Here is a 26,482-nt window from a genome sequence, read left to right on the forward strand (position 1 = left end):
CAAGCTTTTCAAAATAAAACACCTCTCACATTAAAAACCTAAAATGTTTTTTTTTACTTTTCTATGTCAAATAAAGCCCACATAGACCCACAGAACAAAAACAAAAAAATCTAACTCATAATAAACATTATAATGACAGTAAAACACAGCAGTGGTGCTACAGTATGAAGATACTAACGACCAAAATAAGACCAGAAACGTGTGTGTGTGTGTGTGTGTGTTTCTCAATCCTTCTCCTGCTCTAACACCTGAATTGAAAAATCTGAATCTGGTTTGTTAGAGCAGGGACTGTGTGTGACCAGGACCAGGACCAGGATCAGGACCAGGAGTGAGAAACCCTGGTTTACTCGATTTAAGCAGGATTTTGTCATGTCTAAGTGAAGACGAGGTTCATAAAAAAAATCCAAACTCCTGAACTTCAGTGACACGTAAACACACAACGACAGAAAAACTCTTTTGGCAAATGAAATAACGTGAAAATGGAGGAAGAGAAACTCAAAACCCTAAAAACCATAAACGTGTGTGACCAGATCTCTCTGAACGAGGGAGGAAAAAAACGACAAACTGACGTGGAGATTTATCTTAGCAACAAAAAACCTGTTTTTATGAACTAATTTATTTCACTAATTATTATTATTCACTAGTTTATGAACTAACTAACAAAGGGAGTTCAGCTGTTTTTCAAAAAAATAAAAATAAATAAAAATAAAACTTTGCTCTGTTTTCTGAACAAAGAGATTTATTTTGCTAGAAAAGAACAATTTATTCCAACTGTAATTTCCCTCCAAAAATATATAGAACATTTTAGTAACAGGATAATAATTTTAGCTCTGTTTATCAGAATGAATTACATAAATTCCCCTACACACACACATATAGATATACATATATATATATATATATATTATATATATACATATATATACATATATATACACACACATATATATATATATATATATACATACATATATATAGATATACATATATATATATATACATACATATATACATACATATATACATATACATATATATATACACACATATATATATATATATATATATACATACATATATACATATACATATATATATACACACATATATATATATATATATATATATATACATACATATATATATACATACATATATATATATATATATATATATATATATATATATATATATATATATATATATATATATATATATATATATATATATATATATATATATATATATATATATCCATAGGCTGTGCAAAAAACTACAGTGAGCAAAAAACTACTGTGTGTGTCAAAACTACTGTGGCTGTTCAATTGTTAGGATTGGCTGGTGTCACCTCTAAATAATGTCACTATGGATTAAAATCCACTCTGAAAGGGGAAGTTTTGGGTATAAAACAGGAGTAGAATCTTTGTGTTTTATCTGCTGAGAACATCAGAGCACAGACGTCAACAGGAAACGGAGAGAGCAGCGTTTTCTGCTGTGTTTCCTGTTGGTGTTAAATCCTGTTCACAGACACACAAAAAACCTGAACCGAGACTGAAAAATAAGAAATCAGAGCCTGCGACGCGAGCTGCTGTTTAACACGACTTATTTAGAGATTCTGGCCACATTACGATTGGCTGAATGTGACTTCTAACTTGAAACTTGACATTAAAGGCTGTCAGGGAAAGACAAGTCTGTTTTTGATTTTTTTGCATATTAAGGTTTTTTACAGATCCTTTTTTTAAGCCTGTACAGTATTTTTTATCCCAAATCAGATTCAAATCAGGGAGAGTGAGGGAGGGAGCAAATAAAAAGTGTATTTTTCAAAAAAAACAAAAACGATTACATCGATATTTTATTTGCGATTTGTGTCATTTTGATTTTGTGGTTCATTTTTGTTTGCTTCTTAAAAACGTTTTTCATCAAGCGAGTTCCCAGTTTAAGTCAGAAGTCGGGAATTTTCCGAGTTCCTGCTCGGAAGTTTTAATTGGAACGCTCGCCTCAGGTCGGATTGCCAAAATCAAACAAACCCAGACAAACAATTCCATACAATTAAGATGGCTGCCACTAAAATCACTCTCCTACGTCTACTGTGAATTACATTTCTGTCCTGTTTGTTTCACATTAAATCAGTCGTACTCGGGCATGTTGCTACACTGTGTGCAAATTAAAAATAGAATTAAAATACAATGAAGAGCTTTGTTATTTACTGGTATTGCTAACAATGTCTCTTTCATAAATAGGCAGATATTAACATTTTAACATTGAATCAGGCCTCTGTAAAGCTACACTATAAAATCTACTAAGTTGATATTTAGTTGGACAAACCTAATGTTATGATGTTTTCAGACCTTGCAGTTATCACGTTTAATTATCTTTTTACAGTCAATGGAAAATTAAACATTTTTTTAATTCTCGTGTCCGGCCTGCAGTACCTTCATGGCCCACTGGGGGGCTGGCAGGAATCACTGTTTTAATGTAAAAATGTAGGAATATTCGAAAGTGCCCGTACACTTCATTCTTTGCATCAGTGAATTAAAAAAAAAAAACACAGCAGGAATTCTGGTAAAGTCCTTAGTGTCACTGGGTTCAGAGGTCAAAGGTCAGAGGTCATCAGAGAGAAGAGTGAGGATAAGAATCTGGAAAAGTGGCTCAGAAAACTCACGACAGCGGAGGACAAACGTCGCTGAAGCTGAGCTGTTCAGGGTTAACTGGTCGGTGTCGTAGTGAGTGAGTGAGTCTGGTTCTGATTCTCTGACGCAGCTCAGAGGACGTGAACCTGCACAAGCACACACACACAAGCAGAGATCAGAGTGCATTCAAATAAAACTCAAAACTCAAACAGAATTACAAATAAATTCAGGAGTGTTTCCACTGCGGTGACGTCGTTTTACATGCGACACAAACTAGTGACGGTCAAAGCAGTTGTTTTCAGTGTAACTGAATCTTTAGAATCAGTTCATTAAACACATTTGTTCACAGAATGGTTCAGGATTTCCTGCATGACCATGATTCGGCTTTCAGCAGTGCTGTCTCTAAATACAAGACACTCTCTGACCAATCAGTGGCCTGCAGTCTGTCCACGTCACATTTTAGTCGGCTCAGCTGGAGCCAGAGCAGGTACTAAAAAAATCAGCAGGTACCAGGTACTGTCACTGATGGAAAAGCAAAAACAACGAGTAGAGTCGAGTCGAGGCATTAAAATGACAACGAAAAGTGACTCAAACTGTGAACGGTGAAGTCAACATTTAATTATATATAAGTTTGTCTAGTGTTTTAATTACAGTGGTCTTCATATTATTTCCATTAAAGTTTTGATTTAGTTCGTTTTCTGTCTGCCTTTGTTATTTACTGCATTCATCTTGCATCACAATTATGTGTTTTACTTTGAAATGGTCTGCAATATCATCCATAATATGTTTTATTCCAGATATCATTTTCATTTCTAATTAGATATTTTTTACATCTCTGATGTACAGCACCTTGTTTCAGCTGTTGTTGTTGTTTTTAAAGTGCTTTATAAATAAAGCTGGATTGGATTGGATTTGACCCCCTTCTGACCAGACTAGAAGTTCAGTTTGAGTTTGAGGCCCCTGGTTTAATAGAAAAGCTCCATTAGTGACCACTGACTGGAAGTGAAGAAGCTTTTCTCTCCGAGTCAAAATGTAGACAAAGAAAGACACTGATGCACTGGAAAGAATGGGTTTTGTTTCTCGAACATTTTTAAAGTCCATTTGCCACGTGTGTGTATCTCATTATTTTGCAGCTCGGCGTAAATGGAGTGTCATGAAAAAACACTCCATCCCTGAAACAAATACATTTCAACAGCTGCAAAACAAAATCATGGCCGTAAAAATGCCAATATCCTGTCCGGACACAAATGATGTCTCTCCAGACGAGCGTCCTGGGCCTGGTAATTAATGAAAAGCCAAAGCAGCGACACACATAAGTGTGTGGAGCCACAAGCGACGGTGGAGAGGATTCAATCGACATAGATCAGGAGGGAAAAGGTGCTGATCGCTTCTGCTGCAACTACACTGGACACAAAGGACAACGCCGGTGTCCCGCACACACTTCATCTTAGTTCATATCACCGACTCCACTGGGCCAGAGTGGGTGATGGCTCTCCAGGGACGAGAGCGAGATTACTGCGATCGCTCTCACACACTGAATCCTCCCTCTGGAATCACCTCACACACACACACACACACACACATGCTGTACAGTACACACACCAGGTCTGGGACAGTAGGAACACTTCCTGTCATGACTCCCCTAAACAATTGTTTAGTGTTCTGTTCATAATCATGTGGTTCATATTCAAAAAAAAGGAGGAAACGAATGATGTTGTGAAAAACATTACTTGTGTTACCAAAGTGATACACAATGTTGTGATGTTACAAAAATGTTACTGATGAAAAAAAGGCTTATTTTATTATTGTTATTTACATTAACAAAAAAAGTTACAAAATGTGAAATTATATTTAAAAAATGTTCTTATGGTTACAAAAGTTTTACTAAATGTTACAAAAACTTGTACTAGTTATAATAAAATATTATTTAACAAACCAAAAAGTGTTACAAAATGGAATGTTTTTTTTTAAGATGTTGTACTGTTTTTCAAATTTCTAAATTTGAAATGGAAAAAAGTTACGTTACTATTTTTGTTTTTTATTTACACTGACAAAACATGTTACTCGTAAGAAAATATTATTTTAGAATTTATAAAATGCAAAATTTTGTTACTGACAAAAATTGTATTGTGTTGCAATTTTTTTTAACTGACTTTATAAAATTTCTATACGTATATGAGCAATTTTTTTTTTTTTTACAAAAAATGTTACTGACATCAAAATTGCAAAATGTTGTAATATGACAAGAACAAGTTAGTTTCATATTTTTAAAGTGAAACTAAATCCCTAGGACTGTATGCTGGCGAGCTCAACAGCATTTAACCCTCACACTCCTGTGAAATACTAACAACATTCAGAATTATCTTTATAATGGAAATCAACTCCAATTACAAGTGCATTTGTATGACGATGATGGGCAATAATATAAATTATATTCACATCCATAAAAAACTCACATTCATTCATACACACACATACACTAACCTCTTATGTTTACGAGGAAGGAAGTCAATGGTTATTTGTCCTCAGTGAGAAGAACAAGAAGACGGGCTGCGGGAGAAGCAGAACCACAGTCACTTTCTCTGCATCTGCATGGTTACTTTGTACGTGCTGTTTAAAGTGTTACCTTATGGTCTCCCATACACACGTCAGGACCCACTGTGTTGTAAACGACGTTCCTCTCGCCGTCATCGTCTCGCTGAAAAAAGACAAAAAGAAATGTTGACAACAAGCTTGGATTATATGACAACATAACAAGTCAGTTGTCACACATTACATTAACTAGTTACACATATACACTAGTTTACACCTTAAAAAAAGTGGTTTAAGGGTTTAATTTCACCTTAAAGGCGCCTTTGTTTCATTTGATAACTGATGACAAAAGCTGGTGTTGTACTAAACGACTGCAGAAGCCAAGAGAAATACAAGTGACTGACCCTGTGGATGAATTCCTGGGCGCTGTGTGACATGAGGATACGATCGCACCAGGCGGGACAGCGAGTGTTCATGTACTGAGTGGGTTTAGTGTACTCCTCACTGTAGGGGTAGCTGAGGATGAGACAACAGCACAGACGTGGGAGGAATTCAGAGTCATGTAAAGCAGCATGTTTTCAGGCAGGCCGAGCGCTGGTTCAGCCAAAGGTCTCTCACCTGGGAGGAAACTTGATCTCCTCTTCGCTAATAACGTCGTGAAAGGCTGCGACTTCTTTGTCATATTTCAGAAGCTGAGGACACACAAGCCGCAACAGGATAGAAATTTAAAATATGTGAAAACACATCACATAGTTGCTGAGCAGATAACACGTTTGTTACGTTACTGAGTGTCTGTGAAGATGTGATGGAGCTGATTGAGCTCATGTTCTCAATGCAGCTTGCGGCTTAAAATCTTTGCCAAATCAAATATGTAGATGAGTGAAATGATCCTCTGTGGCGCCCCCTATGGGGAGAAGCCAATAGAAGTAGAAGAAGTTCTCACCGACGGGACATTGTCCTCCCTGAAGTACGCCTGGTGCAGGTAGGCAAACAGCTTCTCCTCAATTTGGAGCAACACCTGTGTGAAGAGTGAAAGGCAAGTTAGAAATTTGAGCACTAAAACTTTATGTGACATCCACACGAGCCAGTTTTCTTTTTAAAATACACACATTCTGCTACGGACACATCTGCTCTCCACTTCATCCTCAAAGCCCGAAAAGGTAGAATTAGTACTTTTAGTATTTTTTTAAACTATGAAGAACACGTTTAGGAGAATCTGCTAAAGTTTAGTATCGGAAGTGAAGCCCTAAAATGACATTTTTGAAAAATGAATCCCAGATTAAAAACCTCTCAAAATGCCGACCTTGTGTTTATGTGTCTACAAGACGCAACTTTGGGAAAATGGTGACAGCCCTTCTTCTTCTGTTCACAGCTTTATGCAGTTGCTCCACGTCTTCTTCTCTATCTTTGGTGTATTTCTTGACATTAACATTTCTTGAAACAATTCAATTTTTTTAAGAATAAAAAAGAAAGTTTGGGGAAAGTTCTGTTTCCGTGTGGATTAGACCAGGTACTGTGTGTCAGTGACAATCTATGACAATAATTCTGAATATTGTGGCGGTGGCTGAGGAGGCCGTCTCTAATGTTTATACAGCTCAGGAATGAGGTCACATTTGCCCTTTAACCACCTCTGAATGTGGTTGTTGTGACCTAACACAGTTGGGACAGATCAGGAGCGTTCAGACCTGAACTTAGCCCAGTCCGCATGGACACCATTTATATCAGAAAGCTGTTTTCAAATGAAAAAAACTGAAAAGAAATAGATGTATCTGTTGTCTCAGCAGATGTTTCTCGTCACCTGGTGATCATTGTCTTTTTCTTCACAGATGATTCTCTCCACTTTGTCGCTGCTGTCCTTCTTCACTGTCTGCACGTCAGCTGTAGTGGACAGATGCTGCTCACAGAGACACAGACACAGGGAGGAGGAGGTGGAGTGTGTGTGTGTGTGAGTCAAAAGGTCGAGGTGATACAAAACCTTGTGACTGTTTTGTTTACTTCACATGCAAACATCATCAACTTTCACTTTCTACTTTACTCTTGTTGATCACATGAATGTTGTTTGGGACAGACGTTTGTAAACTGCTCACTCTCCTGCACCAAAGTCCACAGAAAAAGAAACCTGCATTTTAACTCTACTGATGCCTCGTTTGGTGCATTTGTGCCACTTGGATGAACCAAAAATGAAGGATTTATGATGAATTTCAGGCAGTGAAGTACCTGAACGAGACTGAGCGTGTCCAGGCGGAAGTTAAAATCTCCAAACAGGAAGAAAGGCAGCGGGGAGCAGCAGCTGTCTGATATCCTGGAGGGGAAATTACACACAAATTCTATTAAACCTTATAAATAAACATATATATACATACTGTATGGAGCGATATTTTCTGCTGCTGCACAGACGTGATGTGACCTGTTGATGATGTATCTGAGAGCGTTTTTGCGGTTGGCCGAGTAAATGGAGGGACTGGATTCACAGGCAGTGAGGTTGGAGGCATCGTGGAACAGGTGGACATTGACCAGGTCCAGACCTCTGTGGAGACACACACACACACACACACATTAAAACAAACACACTTTAGTGTTCCCAGACCTTAGTTGACATCAAATTCAAAGATTTTTCAAGGACCCATTTCCTCAAATTCAAGCACTGAATGTGCTGACACAGCTTAATAAGATGGGAGAACAACTTGTAAGAGTGTCTTTGTCCATGATGGAGTCCACTTTTATTGTGATTGTCCTTTTTGGGATGTTGGTCAAAGTCAGTCTTTTTGTCATTTGTCTTTGGTGAGACAGAGATCTTTCATTTCCCAGGCATCACCTCGTCATTTGCTCTCTCTTTGCTTAACTTTACTTGCTCGTTGTTCTGCACGGAAACTCACATTAACAGCGGAGAGGGAGAGAGGGAGAGAGAGAGAGAGAGAGAGAGAGAGAGAGAGCGAGAGAGAGAGAGACAGTGGACATCGTCCACAACACTGCTAGTGCAGGGCATGAAACAGTAGGTGACGTCGTAACAAACCAGGGAGACCCTAACCCTAAACATAACGTCATACCTTCACTTCTTTCTTGCACAAAATTCAAACACTTTCAATGAACCGTGTCTATAAACTTTCGAGGGCATTTTTTGTTTTTTTGTAAAATTCACAAACTTTCAAGGATTTCAAGGACCCATGGGAACCGTGTTCTCCATCGAGGAGCAAATGAATAAACAAGACAAAATAAGACCAGACAAAGGTCCTGAAATAAAAGTAAAAATTTAGTACCACTAATCATACAGAGATATGTACTCAGATTAAACTCTTTTATTTATTTATTTACTGTATTTCACTTTCATTTTTATTTTATACTATCATAACGTGATGTTTTTCTCTGTTTTATGATGCTCACGTGTGTTAACAGTCCTTTCTATCAGCTTTGTTTTGATGCCGGGTTTGTCTCGTGTTTTTTTATTACCTTGTATTTAATGTTTGCATGTTGTGTTTCTGCCCTTTAAATCACATTCATTTGAAGCACTTTGTAAATTTTATTTCAGCGAAAAATGCTCAATAAATGTATTATTTATGAGGATTATTACTGAAACTCCCCTCTTAAGAGTTAATAACTGTCTTTTTATTAAAGATCCTGAATTCACATTACAAGCGAAATCTAGTTATTTACCCAAAATTCTATCAAATTCCAACGTTTATTCACGTTTTGTAAAAATTCACAAACCCTTCAAGGATTTCAAGGACTTCAAAGACCCATGGGATAAGAACAGGGTGTTCTTATCACTGAGAGGATTTCATGTAAATGCTGAGTCTGCAAACAAGTGACTACAGTTCTATGAGAGCGACGACAGCCACTGCAGCAGCAACCTAGCTAATCTGATAAAAAAATATTATATATATTTTGACCAACTATATAAACAGACTTGAGCAAAAAGTACTCAAAATGTTTAAAAAGCCAATTAAATTTGAGAAATTTGGAAATATGTCACAGTTCAAAGTTTGCTTGGCTCGTTTTTATGAACAAAAATGAAAGAAAAAAGTCTTTATTTTGTAACTTCTGCACACTTATTGCTACTTTATATCACTACTAAAAAAAGGTGATATAAAATGGATCAGAACTTTGACTCAACAACATAAGAGCGCATTTTGTAAAGCCTGAACAAGTGACCTATAAACACACACCACCAGGATGTCCATATAAGGAGTTGTGCATCATTCCCACGTGTCCTTGTCTGTTTCTTTAATGTTCAACCAAAACAAAAAAACTGCTTATCTATTTGTGTCAGGCTTTTTGTGTTAAAGCTCACTCAATCAACCTTCGCAGTCACGAGGTCCTGTGTTTGTGCACTCGTTATCAGTTTGTGAAAAAAACTCAAACAAGAAAACCAAAAGTGAAAGCTTTATAGTACATACTGGTTGTGGATAATCCAGCGGGTCCTCATGAAGCCCTTTCTGGACCACTTGAACTGCAACAGAGAGATTAGAGCGAGTGAGTAAACAGTGGCACACACAGTGTCTTTGAAGGGACAAACTGATAATTATTGATTCCTCCACATAATTTGTCTCATCTCCCTGTCAGAGCAGGCAGACAGTGACCCCCCCGTCCTCACCTCCTCCTCACCTCCTCCCCTCTACAGCCCCAGTAGACTCATTTATCCCAACATCTCCCTTTGGCCCATACACACACTCCTCCCTTCACCTGCAAACACACACACACACACACATGCACACTCATGCGTGCATACTCACATCAGGCCAGAAATTCTTTGGGAATTTTTCTTTCTCCACTGTGGTGACCCCTTCCAGAGAGCCCACATACTTGTTCTGCCCCGACAGCGATTTAAAATCCTTAACTGTGAGAGGGTGAGAAGAGGGATGGATGGAGGGGAAGAGAGAGGCGTGACATGTAAAAGAGTGAGAAAACATGCAAACAGCAATCAATAAACTGGTGTTAACCTCATCAGAGCGGCATACGTGATGAGGGGGATCTATAAGCAAGCCATTAGACGGCATTTGGCGAACAACAATCGGTTTTGGGGCCGCGCGGCGGGTGGCAGCTGCGGGATGTTTATGGTTCTTCCATAAGCTTTTCTGAGGAGCTTTTTCACACCTAACGTGACTGGACTATGCAGCAGAGAAAATAACAGCCCGACTTTAAATGCAGGCTCTTTGCAAATATCCTGGCCACAAGTGGGGAGCGCCATCAAACAGTCATTATACACAGGAGGAAGGACATCCTACCACTGATGTATAAAAAAGGAAATGACATGAATCATATGCAACATTGCCCTGACTGAACTCGACTCACTGTAACGGTACAAAGTGGTTCAGTTTGAGGCTAAAATTATAATGTTATGTTTAGGGATGAGGCCGATATGATCCAGTATCGGAATCGGGTTCCGATACAAACGTAATTCACGGATCGGAAATTTCCGATCCAACTGTAGAGATTTCCGATCTGTCTGCTCAAATGACTCCAAAAGTGATTCCCTGACTGCTAGCTGGCTGCAAAAAGTGTAATAGATTTTCTGAACGTGTCTCAATGAGACGCGGAGTTCAGGAAATCCATTCCACAGTTTACAGCCAGCTAGCAGGCGAGCCTTGACCAGCATTGACCAGGAGTTAACCAGGAAAATCAGCTCTCCAACCGACGAAATCCCAGCCGTCACCTACACACTACTATTAGGGACTATAAAAGAAAAATAACACATACACTGAAAATTATCGGTATCGGCAGATATCCAAATTCAGGTATCGGGATCGGATCGGAAGTGAAAAAAGTGGATCATGCAGCCTTGCTTGAGTTGGTGTGCAAAAACTCTCCTTGGTCTTTAAACAGAAACAGTTCAACATGTCCATCCACATATTTGATTTGACAGAGATTTTACACTAGCAATCATCCCATTTATTTAATTATTTAATGTGTGATCTATCTATCGATCTGTCTATCGAGCTATCTATCTATCTATCTATCTATCTATCTATCTATTGGCTTAAATTGTGGGACAACTGAATTTCTAAACGTGATGATGGAGAAACCACAAAAAAACTGCTTGTCTACTTGTGCCAGGTGTTTTTTGTGTTAAAGATTCTGCAGAAACGCCGTGTTTTCCCCAGAAGGCACTAATGAGGTCCTGCTGTTTGTACGAGTTATCAGGAGAAAAACCAAAAGTGAAAGCAAGTTATCAAGAAGAGATGGGTGCCATTAAAGTGTAATCATACACAGAGGAAGGATGTTCTACCACTGATGAATAAAAAAGAAAATGACCGATGTGATAAACAGAAAAAAAAGTGACATGAAAACATTAGGAAGGTCCTTTGGCTTCACCCTCTCCATCCACATATTTGATTTGGCAGAGATTTTACGTCTGAGGCGTTCCTGACACAATCCTCCGATTTATCCAGGCTTGAGACCAGCACTAGGACTACACTGGATGTGGTGTCCCCATGATGGCTGGGGTCAATTTAGAGGGTCCAGTTAACAATGAGGCACCATTAACAAAGGGGACTGGATACCTTGCTCAGGGATACCCCAGCCCTTTGACCTGACAGAGATAAGAACTGGCAACCCTTCCACACAGCCTTGGGCTTCCCCTGGATTCCTTTCACAAATACACTTAAATTGTTTACTATCATATCAATAACAAAATGCAAAGTAAGATAACAGAAGTCTGTGATATTGTGATCTTCCTGAGAACAGCAAAAAAGACTGAAAGTAGTTCTCCTACATCAGAAAAAGACTCTTTAGCATTTGAGCCTTTGTTGCATTGATATTGAGGAAATCATTCCAAACAAATGCAAATGTGGTAAAGTAGAGCAGGGAGTGAATATTTACCGTTAAAGTCATATTGATAGATGTTGTTCAGTGTCTTGTGGATGAAGTACATGCTTCCCAGAGCCTGGGGAGAGACAGAAATAAAGTCAAATTTCACAATAATGATAAGAACCTGCAGCAACACAATAAATCATGAGCAAGGTCAGTCTCAGTTATGACTTTTGAAAGTGGAAAAATGTTCATTATTTAAACAAATCCCATTGAAATGTCATCTGTTATTTTTAATTTATTTCAAACAGCTGCTGTATATAAATACAGGAATATGACCCAAAAAAACATTGCTGTTGTTTTTATGCCTTTTTATGAAAACGGGTTATGTGGAGCAAAACTATCAGACCTGACTGAGGGAGCATTTTTGTGTATACAGCAGCAGAGCAGGGGCGGGCGGAGACAAGAAGTGTTTCTGTCCAAAATCCTATGTCTTCCATGCTTCTCTGTGCACAGTCATTGTTTGCTGAGTCATACTTTGGACTACGCATTTCTTCTACATTGGAGCAGAATATGTGTTACACCAGTGGTTCTCAAAAACTGGGTCAGGACCCACAGATGGGTCACAGGAGAGTTTTTTGGGGTCCCCAGAGAAATTTTCTGACTTTTCCCATCCTCTTTAGTTAAGATTTTTGTGTATATTTTTAAATAAAATACATAAAATGAAATGAATATGCTTGTAAATGAATTATTATGATTTGGTCAAAATAGTAATGGATTTCACAAATGTCTAGTACTGTAGTCTAAAATGACTGTATCAGACACTAAAAATGGCATTTTTCAACTATTCCATACTCGATTCTACTGGATTTGGTATCGTTTTCCATGACTATAGTGCCTCCTCAACGTGGGCGGAAAACAGAGTAGAGTTGAACCGAATCATGCTAGAACTGTGGTGGAAAAGTGACAAAAGTGATATCGTGTCATCCCTACTTCAGACCTCAGCCAGGACCTTCTCGCAAAAGATGAGGTTAAATAAAGGTTATAACTGAAGTAAAATCATAAAAATGAAACAACAGCTCCCGCGTTTCTCTGCAGTGACCCACAATGAAGCCGAAAACATGATGAACCTAAAACTAAAAAGCGGGAGAAACCATGAGAGCAGCTGAGATGACGGATGGAATTGTTCATTTCCACATTACGCCGCCTGAATTGTGAGCCTTGAATTAAATGATGCAGTGCGACACAGTGTATTGTCGCCCGCGTGAAAGACACATGAAACTTCAGGCGTCCACAGTCGGAGCGTAAATGCACCACACATTCACTCGCTCACACGCCGTCCCTCCGACACAAACACAAACACACACACACTTCAGCACCCAATCATCCCTGACGTGGGGCTGACAATTTTTAATGTACTAACTGCCTGCTCCACTGATCTGATTAATCATGCCCCAAGAGATCAATAAAGACAGAAAATTAAAACAATTTAAAAGGTATTAAGCAGTGGGGCTGCTGTCTGCCACCACCACCGCCGCTCTGACTGGGGGGGGTGCAGAAGAAAAATCAGCTGGCACTCAGAGAGCTCGGGGCGTGACGGAGCCGCTGTTCACCGTCCAGCCGGAGCATGAGAGATCTCTCCCTGAAGACTTCATTTATCTTCCGTGCCAAAGTCCTCCTCATTTAATAAAATGGAAGAGTCTACATTGTCGGCTGCAGTCAGTGAGCAGCAATTAGTGACCAACTTGTCCAAACTAAGGGACTGAGGTTAGTGCACGGCCAGATATTTGCTCCAAGTAGGAACCGAACATATTCACTGTTTTTGAACTGAAATCGCAATTTTATTCTCCTATATCTGATTGTTTTATGATATTTTTAAAGAATAATAATAAATACATGTTCATATCTTCAACTCTATATAAAATAAAAGTAAAGCCACAGAAGAAGTAGCAGTTATCCACCAGGGGGCGACTCCATATGAATGAAAGTCTACAGGACAAAGAGATTCTCTCTTCTCTTGATTTATAACGTCAATAAATATTTTCCTAAGGACTTAATGGCCTCAATAATGAGCTTCGGCTCTTCTTTGATTGAACGTGACGTCAATTTCTTTTAAATTATGTTCCCATTTAGAGGAATTCTTTATATTATTACCTGGTTTCTTTGATCCAAATAACAGAGAAACTGTGGACAAAACGAGACATTTCCGAGACATAATTTATCCTAAACATCAATTTAATCTAATCTAATCTATCAAGACAATAATCGACAGATTAATGAGTTATGAAAATAATAAAGACACTAAGGAGGCAGGGATAATGAAACACAGCTGAAACTAATAATAAGTAAAGTAAAAAACAAAAACTGGACCACATCAGGTCAGGGAGGACAATCACAATCACATGAGGGGAAAACAGGACAGGAATTAGAGCTACACACACACACACACACACACAGAGACACTAGGAAGAATTACATAATAAAAGAGGAAACTCACGAGGCACAAGGAAAACCCCAAAAATTCAAGGATAAAGAAAACAGAAAGGACTTCGAAGAGTCCAAACTGAATTTTGTCCAGAGAAAGAAACACAGCTGGGGAAAACCAGGGGTATTTGTGACCAACAGAAGCTATTTGTATTATAGTTAGTGAAAGCAGTGTGCAAACACTCTTTGAGACACAAAGACTCCTGGTTTTCCCCCAGCTGTTTTTCTTCCTTTGGACAAAATTCAGTTTGGACTCTTCGTAGTCTTATCTTTGAGTTTTTTTTTTTTCCCTTGTTGCCTTGACAGTTTCCTGCAGGAGAGGTTTTTAAACAGATTACCAGAATTTTCTCAACCTTTTTAGCCAAGACTAATGTGATTATGTTTTAATAACATGCGTAAATGTAAGTTTTAATTAAGTCCATGGTTCTCAAACTGTGGCACAAGAGGAACATGTAGAAATACTGTTCTACTGTACAGAGCTTAGAGAATTTATTACACCACCTGTCATAAAAGCAAGAAATATTTTTGTAGTCTTTCAAAACGTATTGTTATTTATTTTTTTATACAAATAACAAACTGAATTTATCTTTTTATAACCACATTTGAGCTGACTCACTGGGCTTCTTCAACATTCAGCCACTACAACAAGTCAACAACTATAATTTAGTATTTTAATCAAGAAATAATCATGTGCTTTACTATTTTTTTTTTTCAGTTTTTTTGTAAAACAAAAGAGCTTCTACATACTGGTGTATTAACCATTACAGTATTTTGATGATTACCAATGCTGTTAATTTAGGGCAGCTGTGACTTTGGGTGGTGGTCTGATACACTTGTTCAGCACTGTATAAACCAGGGTATGTGAGTCACCTTATCTGTTGCTCCATCTTCATCTAATTTCACTACACCAGTGTGTGAAGTATAAGTGAGGAAGAGGAGGATGATGAGAGATTAATCTGCCTCCCGTGAAAAGTCTGTAGCTGACTTTTTCTCGGCCTATTTACGCCATTGTATTTTAACGTTGGTGATAACGGTGTTACTCAGAGCTCAGTGTTTTCTCAGTTGATACTTGTGTATAAAAAGTTTGAGATTAAAGTTTGATTAATGGATTCATTGTTGCAGACTTGCACTGCTTTAGAGTAAGGAGTTGCAAGTTTTTTTGACTCTATGAATGAAGCAAAATGATCATTCCCTGCTGGAAATCCGCGGATAACGTTCTGTCAATTAGCTAAAATAAGATATGGCCCAGTTTATGTCGGATGTGTAACAATATTGTGTTTGAAGAGCGAACAGAAAAGCGTGCACACACACACACACACACACACACACACACAGCTACACATTCACCTCAACATACTCTGCCAAGCACCTATCTTCATCAATCAGGTTTGTGCACAGTTTAATAAAAAAATATTGACTTACAAGTGATTTTTTATCAAAACACCATTTGTACTGAGAATGCATGCAAGTCTGCGCCGTCCACTGCTGCAGCTCTGAAAGGAGAACCCCCCCCCCCCCCAACTCTCTCTTGGCCTTATAACTGATGATCTGCAGCCAAGGGAAAATAAATTGAAAATCAATGCAGGTGGCACAGACGAAATGAGAATGAGGCATTAGGAGTGGAGGTGGTGTGTGTGTGTGTGTGTGTGTGGGGGGGGGGGCTGCAGTGCAGGCCTCTCAGGGCAAAGAGTGGAGGGTGCAAAGACTGGAGCGCAGGGGGAAACTTAGTCCCAGCTGTCTTCCAACCCCCTCTCACACTTTATTTATCGTGCACAAATAGGCTGGGATCAATAGTTTTAATCTAGAGTTAAATGTATTGAGTTTGGCCTGTCTCTCCTCTCCCCCCCCCACACCTGGCCATTGACTTTCCCCCTTTTTTTTTTTTTTTTTACTTCACACACCTTCAGTCTCCAGCTGCTGCCATTGACCCCTACTGTCACAGTGCCAGTGTGAGGGGATCACCTGGGAGGAGTGAGGGTTAATAAGTTTCAGAGACACTTAGCCACTTTTCAGCCTCTCAGAGATACTGTGAACCGTAGAGTAAAGCTGGGTTAGAATTAGAGTTTATTTGTTCCCTCAAATAATGTAATAAATGAAAATAAATGTCTCAAATGTCTTGTCCACAAACCAGAATGATTCAGTTTTAATGATCTCTTTGTCAAATGAAGCAAAGCTACCAGAAAATATTCACATTTTAAGAAGCTGAAAAATCTGAAAACCTATTTTAATTATTGAAAAAACTCTAAAACCAACCAATTCAACAGTAATTGTCAAATTGACGATATGCACGATTTGTGTCTCGGTATCTTCTGCAGACACATGACTGTTAACAGGTCAGGGCTGGATTATTGAAAACTTGATTTCTTTAAATACTATTATACTATTTTTAAAACCAAAAATTTATACCTGATGTACGTAGACTAGGCCTACGTCATAATTACTGGAGGCGTTATGGACACTGTCCACTGTCTCTCTCTCTGGTGTTGATGTGAGATTCCATGCAGAACAAAGAGCAAGTAAAGTTAAAACAAGAGAGAGCAAATGATGATGTGATGTCTGGGAAATTTAAAATCTCGCCAAAGAAAATGACAAAGACTGATTTTGACCACTTGTCGCGATGCAGAGCTTGCTGCAAATCAATAGACGTGGACGCAATCATGGGCAAAAACGCTCTTACCAGTTGTCCTCCCATCTTATTAAGCTGTGTCAGCACATTTGGTCCTTGAATTAGAGGGAACTGGTCCTGGTAAGGGCCACGCGGGTTGGTGTAGTGGTTAGCACTCATGCCTTTGCAGCAATAAGACACAGGTTTGTGACCTGTGTGGGTTTTCTCCGGGTTCTCCGGTTTCCTCCCACAGTCCAAAAACATGCAATATGGGGATCAGGTAAACTGGGCACTCTAAATTGACTGTAGGTGTGAGAGTGAATGGTTGTTTGTCTCTATATGTGTCCCTGTGATGTGGAGGATAAAGCGGGAGAAGATGGATGGATACATGTACGTACTCCGTATACGTTCCTATGCATTTGTGCAGTGTGTGACGCACAAACATCTGTGTTGCAGCGATATTCTGTCAGCTCAGGTAACTCTTGTTGGTTGTTGAGTGATTTAATCTTTAAATTGATTAAATACACACGCACACGTAAAATAAGTTAAGATTCCCTGTTATGAACTGCTTTACAATAAAAAAAAAGAAAAGAAAAGAAAAAGTCATTCTTGTGCTCACTGTGTTTTATGACCAGCTCGTTGGCAGGGCACAACTACGACAGAGCCCTAACATGGAGGAGGACTCCATCTACTGGAGGCAGGTGTGAACTACACTGACTTAAAAAAAGAAGGTTTTTCTTACTGTGAAACTGTCTGCCTGGAACTGGTTATCCACATAGATGCAGACTCTGTCATAGTCTTTCATTTCCTGACTGGACTCGATACTCCTGGGGAGAATAAAAATAATAATAGGTGAGTTAAAAAAGACATTATTCTTTGTCATGTATAATCATGGGTTCTTTGAACAGCAGCCATTTCGAGAGGTCACCGTAGGGAAAATCACAGGCGTAAATATTCAAATGAATGATGACTGAGTTCCATTTATCTATCTTCTGACTGACTCACATGCACTGAATCTGTACAACCTGTGATTTTCCTGCCAAAATTAACTCCAAATATGTTCTACCTTTGACCATCACACATTAACATGTTTTTGTATTACAATGAATTGTTTAATCATGCTTTTTTTCTTTTATTCAACTACTGGCACTTTATTCTGTATCCCAATTCCTTGGCTCGTGGCACACTTCTTTGCCTCTATGTGAGTGTGTCACCTTCACTGCTATTTACTGCCCCCTAGTGGGACTAATAAAGTAGTTTGAATTTAATTTCAATAGCCCATGAATTGAATTCAATGTTTTGAAGTATAAAAGACCCAGAACTTTCCCTGGAGATTCTCCTGACAGCTCTCTACTATTATCTCTACTATAATATCCATATAAGCTTGTGTCAGAACCATGCATGAAAAACTCCCGAATGAGATTATCTCCAGTCACTAATCTCTGCATGTTTACCCAGTTCATGCCTGAAAACAGCACACGTTGGGATTTTTCCAACAGATTTATGGCATATTATGAAGCAAACCGAGATTATGTAAATAGGGAATAATCCAACAGGTATAATTTGACATGATACAGTTGCTAAATTAATATAGGATTCATGTTTATTTAATTTCAACACATTTTATTTTAGACAGACTGAGCTTGTTTGTTTCTTTTGAATTGATGGATGTATATTGTATTTTTTGTACGTACTGTATGATGCACACACTGTAAATATTTAAAAATCTAAATGAAAAGGGTGAATATGACTTTACAAACCTGAAGAAGTTCTCTGCATGGCCCATGTTCACCATGTAGTCCTTCCCTCCGACCTCCTGGAAGTGCAGAGCGATGAACTGTGGCTTGCAGCTGTAAATCGTCTGTAACGAAGCAGAGCGAGCGAAACACGTCTCAGTCTACGCATCCTTCATTACAGAGTAATGAGTGGAGAAGAAGGTCAAACAGCAGCACAGAGTGTTACAGGACCATGCAAACCATCAGTGAGAGGTCATGTGGAGTGTCTCGGTGTGGGTTTTTAGTTATATCAGTCAGCGTGTTTACATGCATTTAAAAGTCCAATTTTAGTCAGACTAAGACAATAATTTAATAATAGGTTTTCTTAATTCAATTCAATTCAATTTTATTTGTATAACGCCAAAGTGGATCAGTGGATAGAAAAAAAATCCCTTTTAACAGATGAAGAAATCTCTGATAGAACCAGACTCAAAGATGTGCAGCCATCTGCCTCGGCCGGTTGGGGTGAAAGGAAAAATGGGGGTCAGAGTCGAGGTGGGGGACAGAAAGGGGGGAGAGAAAGAACAAGAAGGAGGTGAGGTAGAGACTGAAGAAAGAGACCAGGAGCAGATATACAACAATTGTATCTGGTTAATGTCATGTAAACACATTAGTCTGACTAAAATAGAGCTAGTCTTAGTCAGACTAACATACCTGGATTATGCAATTCATAGTCTGATTATTCCTGCATGTATACTCTTAGTCAGACAATTTCTTCAAGCTGAACTCTTAATGGGATTGTTTGTGCTATGTCTATATCAGCCAAAGCATTTTAATTATCATGTTTACTGTGTTTCTATAATTGTTTTATTGCTTTGTATACCACCAACTGCCAAACCAATTGTCACTTGAGGAACAATAAAGTTCTGAACAAAAACAATTGGAAGTTTTACACTTTTTCATGACCTGTATGATGTAATTATTTCAGATTTTAAAAGTTCTTATGACTGACATCATTTTCTTGATGAATTCTATTATATTTTTTTGTTAAGTGTATTTCAATTTATCAATAATAAATCAATCAGTTACATATAATTCCATTTTTTTTTGGCTGAATTGCAAAAGATAGTCAACAAAAATGAAGAGAACAAATATAAAATGACCTTACCTTATACAGTTCATGTAACCAATCACTTTCAATTTCACCCAACTGTAAAGAGAAAAGGAAAAAAAAATAATTAAAGGCCTTTCCTGGAAGAAACAGAAGGAAATAGATTTATTCTGTCCACCTCAAGGGCAGAGCAACAACCTGTAAACACAACATTTCTGCACAATAAATACAGTCGTCATGACAACCTAGATTAGGTGCATGTCACACCAGATATTCTCTCATTTAGCTGTTTAATTCTTCATCCTCTCTCAGGAGCTAAATATTGCTAAAGAATCAAACCTGCTACTATGGATGGATAATATATGATATTATTGTGTATCGTGATTTAAAAAAAACATTTACAACAAGTTGATTACGGTGAATTTTCATTAGGAGGATAATCCAGATTTATCAGAAAAGTGACTTGAAATTGGTTTCTAGTTCGCCAACATAGAGTCACAGTGATTTGTTTTGAAATGCCACAAGTGGGAGCTTGTTTCCTCTGTATCTGTAAGCTTTCAGAAATATTTTACTACGTCTGGTTGTTGTTTTTTTGTGTTGCCTGTGAATATCTAGATTTTCAAGACTGAGGAAAAGTAAACCTCAAAACTTCTTTCATGTTATTTTTTTATTCTGTATCTTTTCCGTTATTTCCCTTCGTTTTAATCAAAAATATATTGGTCTTTCTTAACATTTCATTTTAGCTACACATTTTATGAGCAGGAAAAAGAGCTGTTGTTAGCTCGGTAAGTTAGCTAGCTAATGCTACACTTCTTAATCTTCTGCTAATCAGAGCTATGAGTCATACCTGTAAATTTAAGGCTGTATATATTAAACAAATAAAAGATATTTAAAAAAAAATATGACTTTTGGGTCAAAAATAGGTCAAAAGGATGTTAAGAAGTCTTCATGGAAACTCTGCGCTAACTCTGAGCAAGGAAATACAAACTGTCTGGAAATGTAATCTGGCACATTGTGCTGATTCTGTTTCCAGGAAGTACGAGTGTACCTGTAATACTCTGGACATGATCGTGAAGGTATGTTTTAAATTACACACTGGCCACGGTTACAGCTGAGTTTACAGTAAAACATGTATGAGAAAATCAGGCAGACGCAAAAAAGGCTGAGGGCGACTTAGCAGCGCCACGAAGGGGTTTAAGGGGGGATTAAATCCCCTTTAGTTTTATTTTCTGCCCCTTCTGTTTGAGCTGAAATAAAGCAGAATCTTTTTGTTGTTTCAAATAAAAGTTTCTGGGCAAGGTTGAACAATTAATCATTTTCAATATGAAACAACCATCGGATATAGGTATGGGACGATACCACTTTTTGTGACCAATACTGGTATCACAATCTAGTCCAATACAATCATTTTAGACCATTTATGAATTTATGAATGTGTTAACAACACGTTTGTGCCGAGTAATTTCAAAGACATAATTCTCCAACTGTGTAACAACTGTGTAATAACAGTTTGCTGATTTTTATTCACATTTTTACAGTCTTTTTTTGATTGTATCAGATTTTACATTTTTATCTGTTATCCGATCTCCGATCCGAGAGATCCGGAAAACAACACCATGTGAAAAATCGTTGCAATTTAATTTGTCATTTCAATTCATTTTTTCCTCTATTTAACTCTAAATGGAATCGATGTAAATGGAACTCAGCATAGTTCTCCATTTGTGTCACATCATTTCTGAATGTTGACGTTCAGTTACGGCTTCATTCAACTGTGACAAATACGTCAAAAATGTTCCGTTTTGTTCTGAAGTACACTTGCGATTGCATGTCTGATTCTCATAATAACAGGATTCTCCGGTTTATCAACAACAATCGATTGCTGCCTCAGTCGACTTCACGTGCATCAGGATTTTGGGCCACTGTGTGGTGAGAGGGTGAAGCCAGGTGCACTCACACCAGCAAAGGAATGGCTTTGCATAGTGTATTTGCATGGACTGTGCAGGACGTGAAGGTCTCCTCTCAAATCATTTGTTCATGAACATGAACAGCACTGCGTCTGACAATGTTCAAGATTCATCCAGTCATCATAACTTTTCAAATATACAGTAACTTAAACATTGATTAATATTATTAATTCATAAATATAAACAGGTTAAACCTTCTGTCTGTACTCATACTAACTCCATTTGGTTCCAACACTATAAACTCTCAGAAAATGTGCACACATTTGGTTGAATGTAAATATTTACGCAGACGTGTTATGAAAGCTTTACAGATACGGAGGAAACAGATGAACTCTAACTCTGCTATGAAGGATATGCATTTTTAATAATCTTTAATAGGGATTGTTATAAATCATGAGGACCTGGAATGACTGGAAAAAATGCAGGCTTCAAAATAAATGACTAGGTCTGTATGTTGGCAAGAAGGACAGCGTTTCTAAAGTCACACACATGAAATATTAACAATTTTCTCCATGAATGATCATCTCGATAACAAAAATTCACCGCAATCAAGATATTGCAAGTGCTTTTTATGACAATGCATGATTATATCGTTAATTGTACTATCCCTAATTGTAATATCATGTAGGTTGTGTATGTACATAGGTTTAAACATTTTTAATAAATTACTAAAAAGTGGAACAAAACGTTGAAATGTTAAGAAAACAGGTTATTCATGCTAAAATAAAAATACTTTCAGTATCAAACAGTCGTACAAAATGTTAGCGTCACAAAAACATAGTTCACTGTTGCAAAAATAAGTTGTACAACTTACCTAACAAACAACTTGTACAAACAACTTACCTTACAAAATATGAATGCGTTTGTCCTCAAAAACGTCACTAAAACTATATTTTTAATTTGTTACCTGTCTGTTTAAAATATTTAACTTTACTTTAATTTACTTTATACTATCATTTTAAATTGTAATAACTGTATATATATTTATATATATATTAGCACTGCAGTCGAGCCACGAAAATGTAGATTTGAGAGAAGTTAAGCAAATGTTGTATTATTTGCTATTATTAAACCGTTAAAGCAGGAGGGTTAAATAAGCCAAAAAGAAAAATTGTCATTAATTATCGGCTATAGAAAACCCATATCAGTCGACCTCTAATCACTAAGACTCTATGTTGGCGAGCATTTTCCAGTCACTCATATGAAATATTAACGTTTTTCTCAGTTCATGATGACACCAATAATGATTACGATCATGTCATCATGTCACATAATATTATTGTGTCATCCTTAGACTTAATTACAGACCAACTACACAATCAGAAGCCACAGAGAAGCAGCAGAGAGTGTGTAGCTCAGGGGTCTCAAACTCAAATGACCTGTGGGCCAATGACTGTCTCGTCTGGTCAGTCAGGGGCCAGTCAAGTAAAAAAAAGCCCTACTTTTTTGGGAAAAGCAACAGTTGGGGTGGACGTTATGAGCTCAAAATCGCATATCAATATGTATGTATATGTATATGTATATGTATATATATATATATCTCTCTATTGCCTCGTGTGAGCTTTTCCGTCTTTCCGTTTTCCGCACTTTGGTCCACTGTGTTTGTTTTAAAGTGCTTTACAAATAAAGTTGGATTGGATCATTTCAAAATATAAGTGGTTGTTTTAATATGCAACAATAAAAAAAAAAACATTTATGATGCAAAATTAATCTATTAATTTAAAAATAAAAACATATAGAATAATAACAACTTAATATTGTTTGGAGGGCCACATGAAATCGATTGGAGGGCCACATGTGGCCCCCAGGCTGCAACATTGAGACCACTGGTGTAGATGCTTCTGTGATGTTTTCAGAGCAGAGATAAAGGGTTGACTCTGTCACTGGCTGAGCTGCTCCTGTTACTGAACTACAAGAGGATTTAAAAGCTTGTGATGTGCTTAAAGACCTGCTCTTATCCTGAAGGTAGAGAGAGAACGTTGAGCAGTGTTTGCTTATAGAAATGCATCGGGCCTAAAGTCAGTAGAAAAGCTTGCGTCTCCCTGGGAGGAAAAAAAGATACTCATCTGTTTACATATTTCCCACAAAGGGATCTAACATGTTTTCACTGGAGCCAGATTAGGCAACCGGAAACATGGTCCCGAGCCAAATTTCCATGAGTGTCAGACTCCGAGCTCCTCCTCTCTCCTCTGTCTGCGACTTTAAACCCAGTCTGGACCGAAATACAAACCGCTGCATATTAAACGGAGTGTTTTGAATAGTTCAATTACAGTCAGATGTCTTTACTACATTATAAAAAAAACACACTGTAACTTATGTCAGGCAGCTGCGATTATTCAATTCTTCATCAATGACTAAACTAGTTGTCAACTATTTTGATCATGGATTAATCTGTTTGAGTGTTTGTTTAATAATTAGAAGAAGCTTTCTGATTTTTCAGCTTCTTAAATGTGAATATTTTCTGGTTTCTTTGCTCCATGTAATGAAAGGAAAATCGACTACATCATAATTTCCAGGTTTTGAAAGCATTAACTAACATTTTTCAACATTTCTCAACATTTCCTGACATGTTATTAGAAATGGTGATGTGGTTATAGTTATATACTAAAAAGACACAAAACAATGGTTTTTATCAATGACTGCGTTTATAACCACATATCTTCCTACATTCATATGACAGCATGGTGTTGCCACAAAGCAAGAAGGTTGTCAGTTTGAACCCCAGTTTGACCGAGGGCCTTTCTGTGTGGAAAAAACCCAGGTTCTCCACGTTCTCAAACCCAGGTTCTACAGGTTCTCCAGGTTTCCTCCAAACGTGCAGTTTAATTGGACTCTCTAAAATGTACTGTAGGAGCAAGTAAACTAGAATCCTGATGATCGGGGAGCCCCCAATAGTGTGTGGTATATGATACGATACATGATCTACGATACCAATAATATCACGATATGACGATTCTGTGATTCTGTCAATATATTGCAAGACAATTATACAGCGATACATCACAATATCTGCATTGGTTATCGTATTGCACGACAATGATGTATCACTAAATTTATATTTTGACCCACGTCTAGGGGGAAGAAACATTTTAACATATCAAAGAAATCTTGATTTATATATCTGAACAGTGTTCAAATCAAAGTCATTAAATTGGTTTACTTGTTTAACTTGACTTTGGTAGAAGTTGAAGTCACTTTTTATATATATATATATATATATATATATATATACATACATATATGTATGTACTGTGTGTGTATATATATATATATAAAGTGACTTCAACTTCAATTAAAATAGTGAATATATGTATATATATATACATATATGTATATATACACTTTATATATATATATATATATATATATATATATATATATATATATATATATATATATATATACATACATATATTCACTATTTTAATTGATCATAGAAGTAGTAGGACTCGATTAATCGTCACAGATTATTCAGTCTCTGTCAATCTGGCGTCTCCGCTCAGGTCACGTGAGCTGCAAATCTCGCGCATCTTTTGCTTTTACAACTTTTTTTTTTTTTTTTGAAACGACGGCGGATGAATACAGTGAAGCACATGCTGTTGACAGCTGACAAACAACACAGGGTAAAAACACACCGTTTTCTGTTAGAAACGTTATTAACAGTAACAGCAACAGGTCGAAAACAACAGAAAACTACAAACTTCACACACTGAAGTGAACATGTTGTAGTTTCCACTGTGTGTGTGAGTGAGCGCTAACCCTCACTCACTCACAGGAGGAAGAACGCGCCACTGCTAAATCTATAATCCGATTATAATCTGAGCTGGTGTGTGTGTGTTGTTTAATTTTAAAAAAGGTTTACTCACGTTGTCAAAGAGTGAGCCGACATTGGCGGTGACGAGCAGCACATCAGTGAACGTTTCCATGTTAACGACCTGCAAAGCCTTCACGCGCACACGGTCCCAGGAAACTCCGCAGCAGCAGCGGCGGCGGCGGTAGCGTCGCCCGGATGACGCGCGCGCGACTCAGGCCTGAAGAGGCGGCGGCTCCTCCTCCTTCTCCTCCTCCGCTTCTACACGGAGAGACTTTTACGCCGCAGAGTGCGAGTAAACGTCCCGCTCTCACCGGTCCGTCACCACTCGGCTGTCGCGGGCGTCATGGCGTTTGAACCGGCCGCGGCGCTCGCGACCAACCGTCGTCTAAGCAGCGGCAGAAGCGGCGGTTGTAGTTGTAGTAGTTCGCTTCCCTCGTGCGCGGATTTCCGCCTCCTCTCTGTTAATTGGACTAGTGTCTTCTTAACGGACGTGAAGCATCTGCTGCTGTCTTCACAGGACTGTCCCTCCGTCTGTCTGTGTCTCCTGTCTGTCTCTGTCCCTCTGTCACTGTCTGTGTCTTCAGTGCCGTGTTATGAGAAACGCGCGGCTCCGCCCACTTAACCGCTAACACTCAATTACAGTCTTCCTCATGTTGAGTCAAACCTTCAGTGTCACTCGCACACACACTAAGAGTTTCAATTAGTTAACCACTACAACAACAACAACAAGCCTCCACTGTGAATGAGTGGTTCTCAAAGACTGGGTTGGGACCCACAGATGGAATGCAAGAGATTTTTTTTAGTTGTCCCTCAGAATCAGACTTTATGCACATAACATACAAGGAATTTGACTTTTTTGGTGCATTTAAATAGAATGAAATAA

General features: G+C 38.1%; 1 protein-coding gene across 1 annotated transcript; it reads right to left on the reverse strand.

The window, feature by feature from the left end:
- Positions 1-1,233: 1,233 nt before the first annotated feature.
- On the reverse strand, positions 1,234-26,212 carry inpp5l (inositol polyphosphate-5-phosphatase L). The gene is made up of 16 exons (XM_058637120.1): positions 25,652-26,212; positions 19,879-19,920; positions 18,756-18,856; positions 17,738-17,822; positions 11,979-12,042; positions 9,893-9,996; positions 9,557-9,609; positions 7,570-7,689; positions 7,380-7,464; positions 6,961-7,056; positions 6,106-6,180; positions 5,781-5,854; positions 5,567-5,678; positions 5,257-5,328; positions 5,115-5,180; positions 1,234-2,776 (listed from the first exon to the last, which is right to left on the reverse strand). Exons 1-15 carry the CDS (start codon positions 25,709-25,711, stop codon positions 5,139-5,141), a joined length of 1,185 nt encoding a protein of 394 aa, XP_058493103.1. The 5' UTR covers positions 25,712-26,212; the 3' UTR covers positions 1,234-2,776; positions 5,115-5,138.
- Between the last annotated feature and the right edge of the window lie 270 nt (positions 26,213-26,482).

The sequence above is a fragment of the Solea solea genome, chromosome 8 (genome assembly GCF_958295425.1).
Source record: "Solea solea chromosome 8, fSolSol10.1, whole genome shotgun sequence".
Classification (NCBI taxonomy): domain Eukaryota; kingdom Metazoa; phylum Chordata; class Actinopteri; order Pleuronectiformes; family Soleidae; genus Solea; species Solea solea.

Coding starts and splice junctions, on each gene's coding strand:
- inpp5l (XM_058637120.1), bottom strand. CDS start 25,711: ATGGAAACGTTCACTGATGTGCTGCTCGTCACCGCCAATGTCGGCTCA. Junction 19,921..25,651: donor TCGGCTCACTCTTTGACAAC/GTGAGTAAACCT, acceptor TTCTCTTTACAG/TTGGGTGAAATTGAAAGTGA. Junction 9,997..11,978: donor CTATCAATATGACTTTAACG/GTAAATATTCAC, acceptor ACCCTCTCACAG/TTAAGGATTTTAAATCGCTG.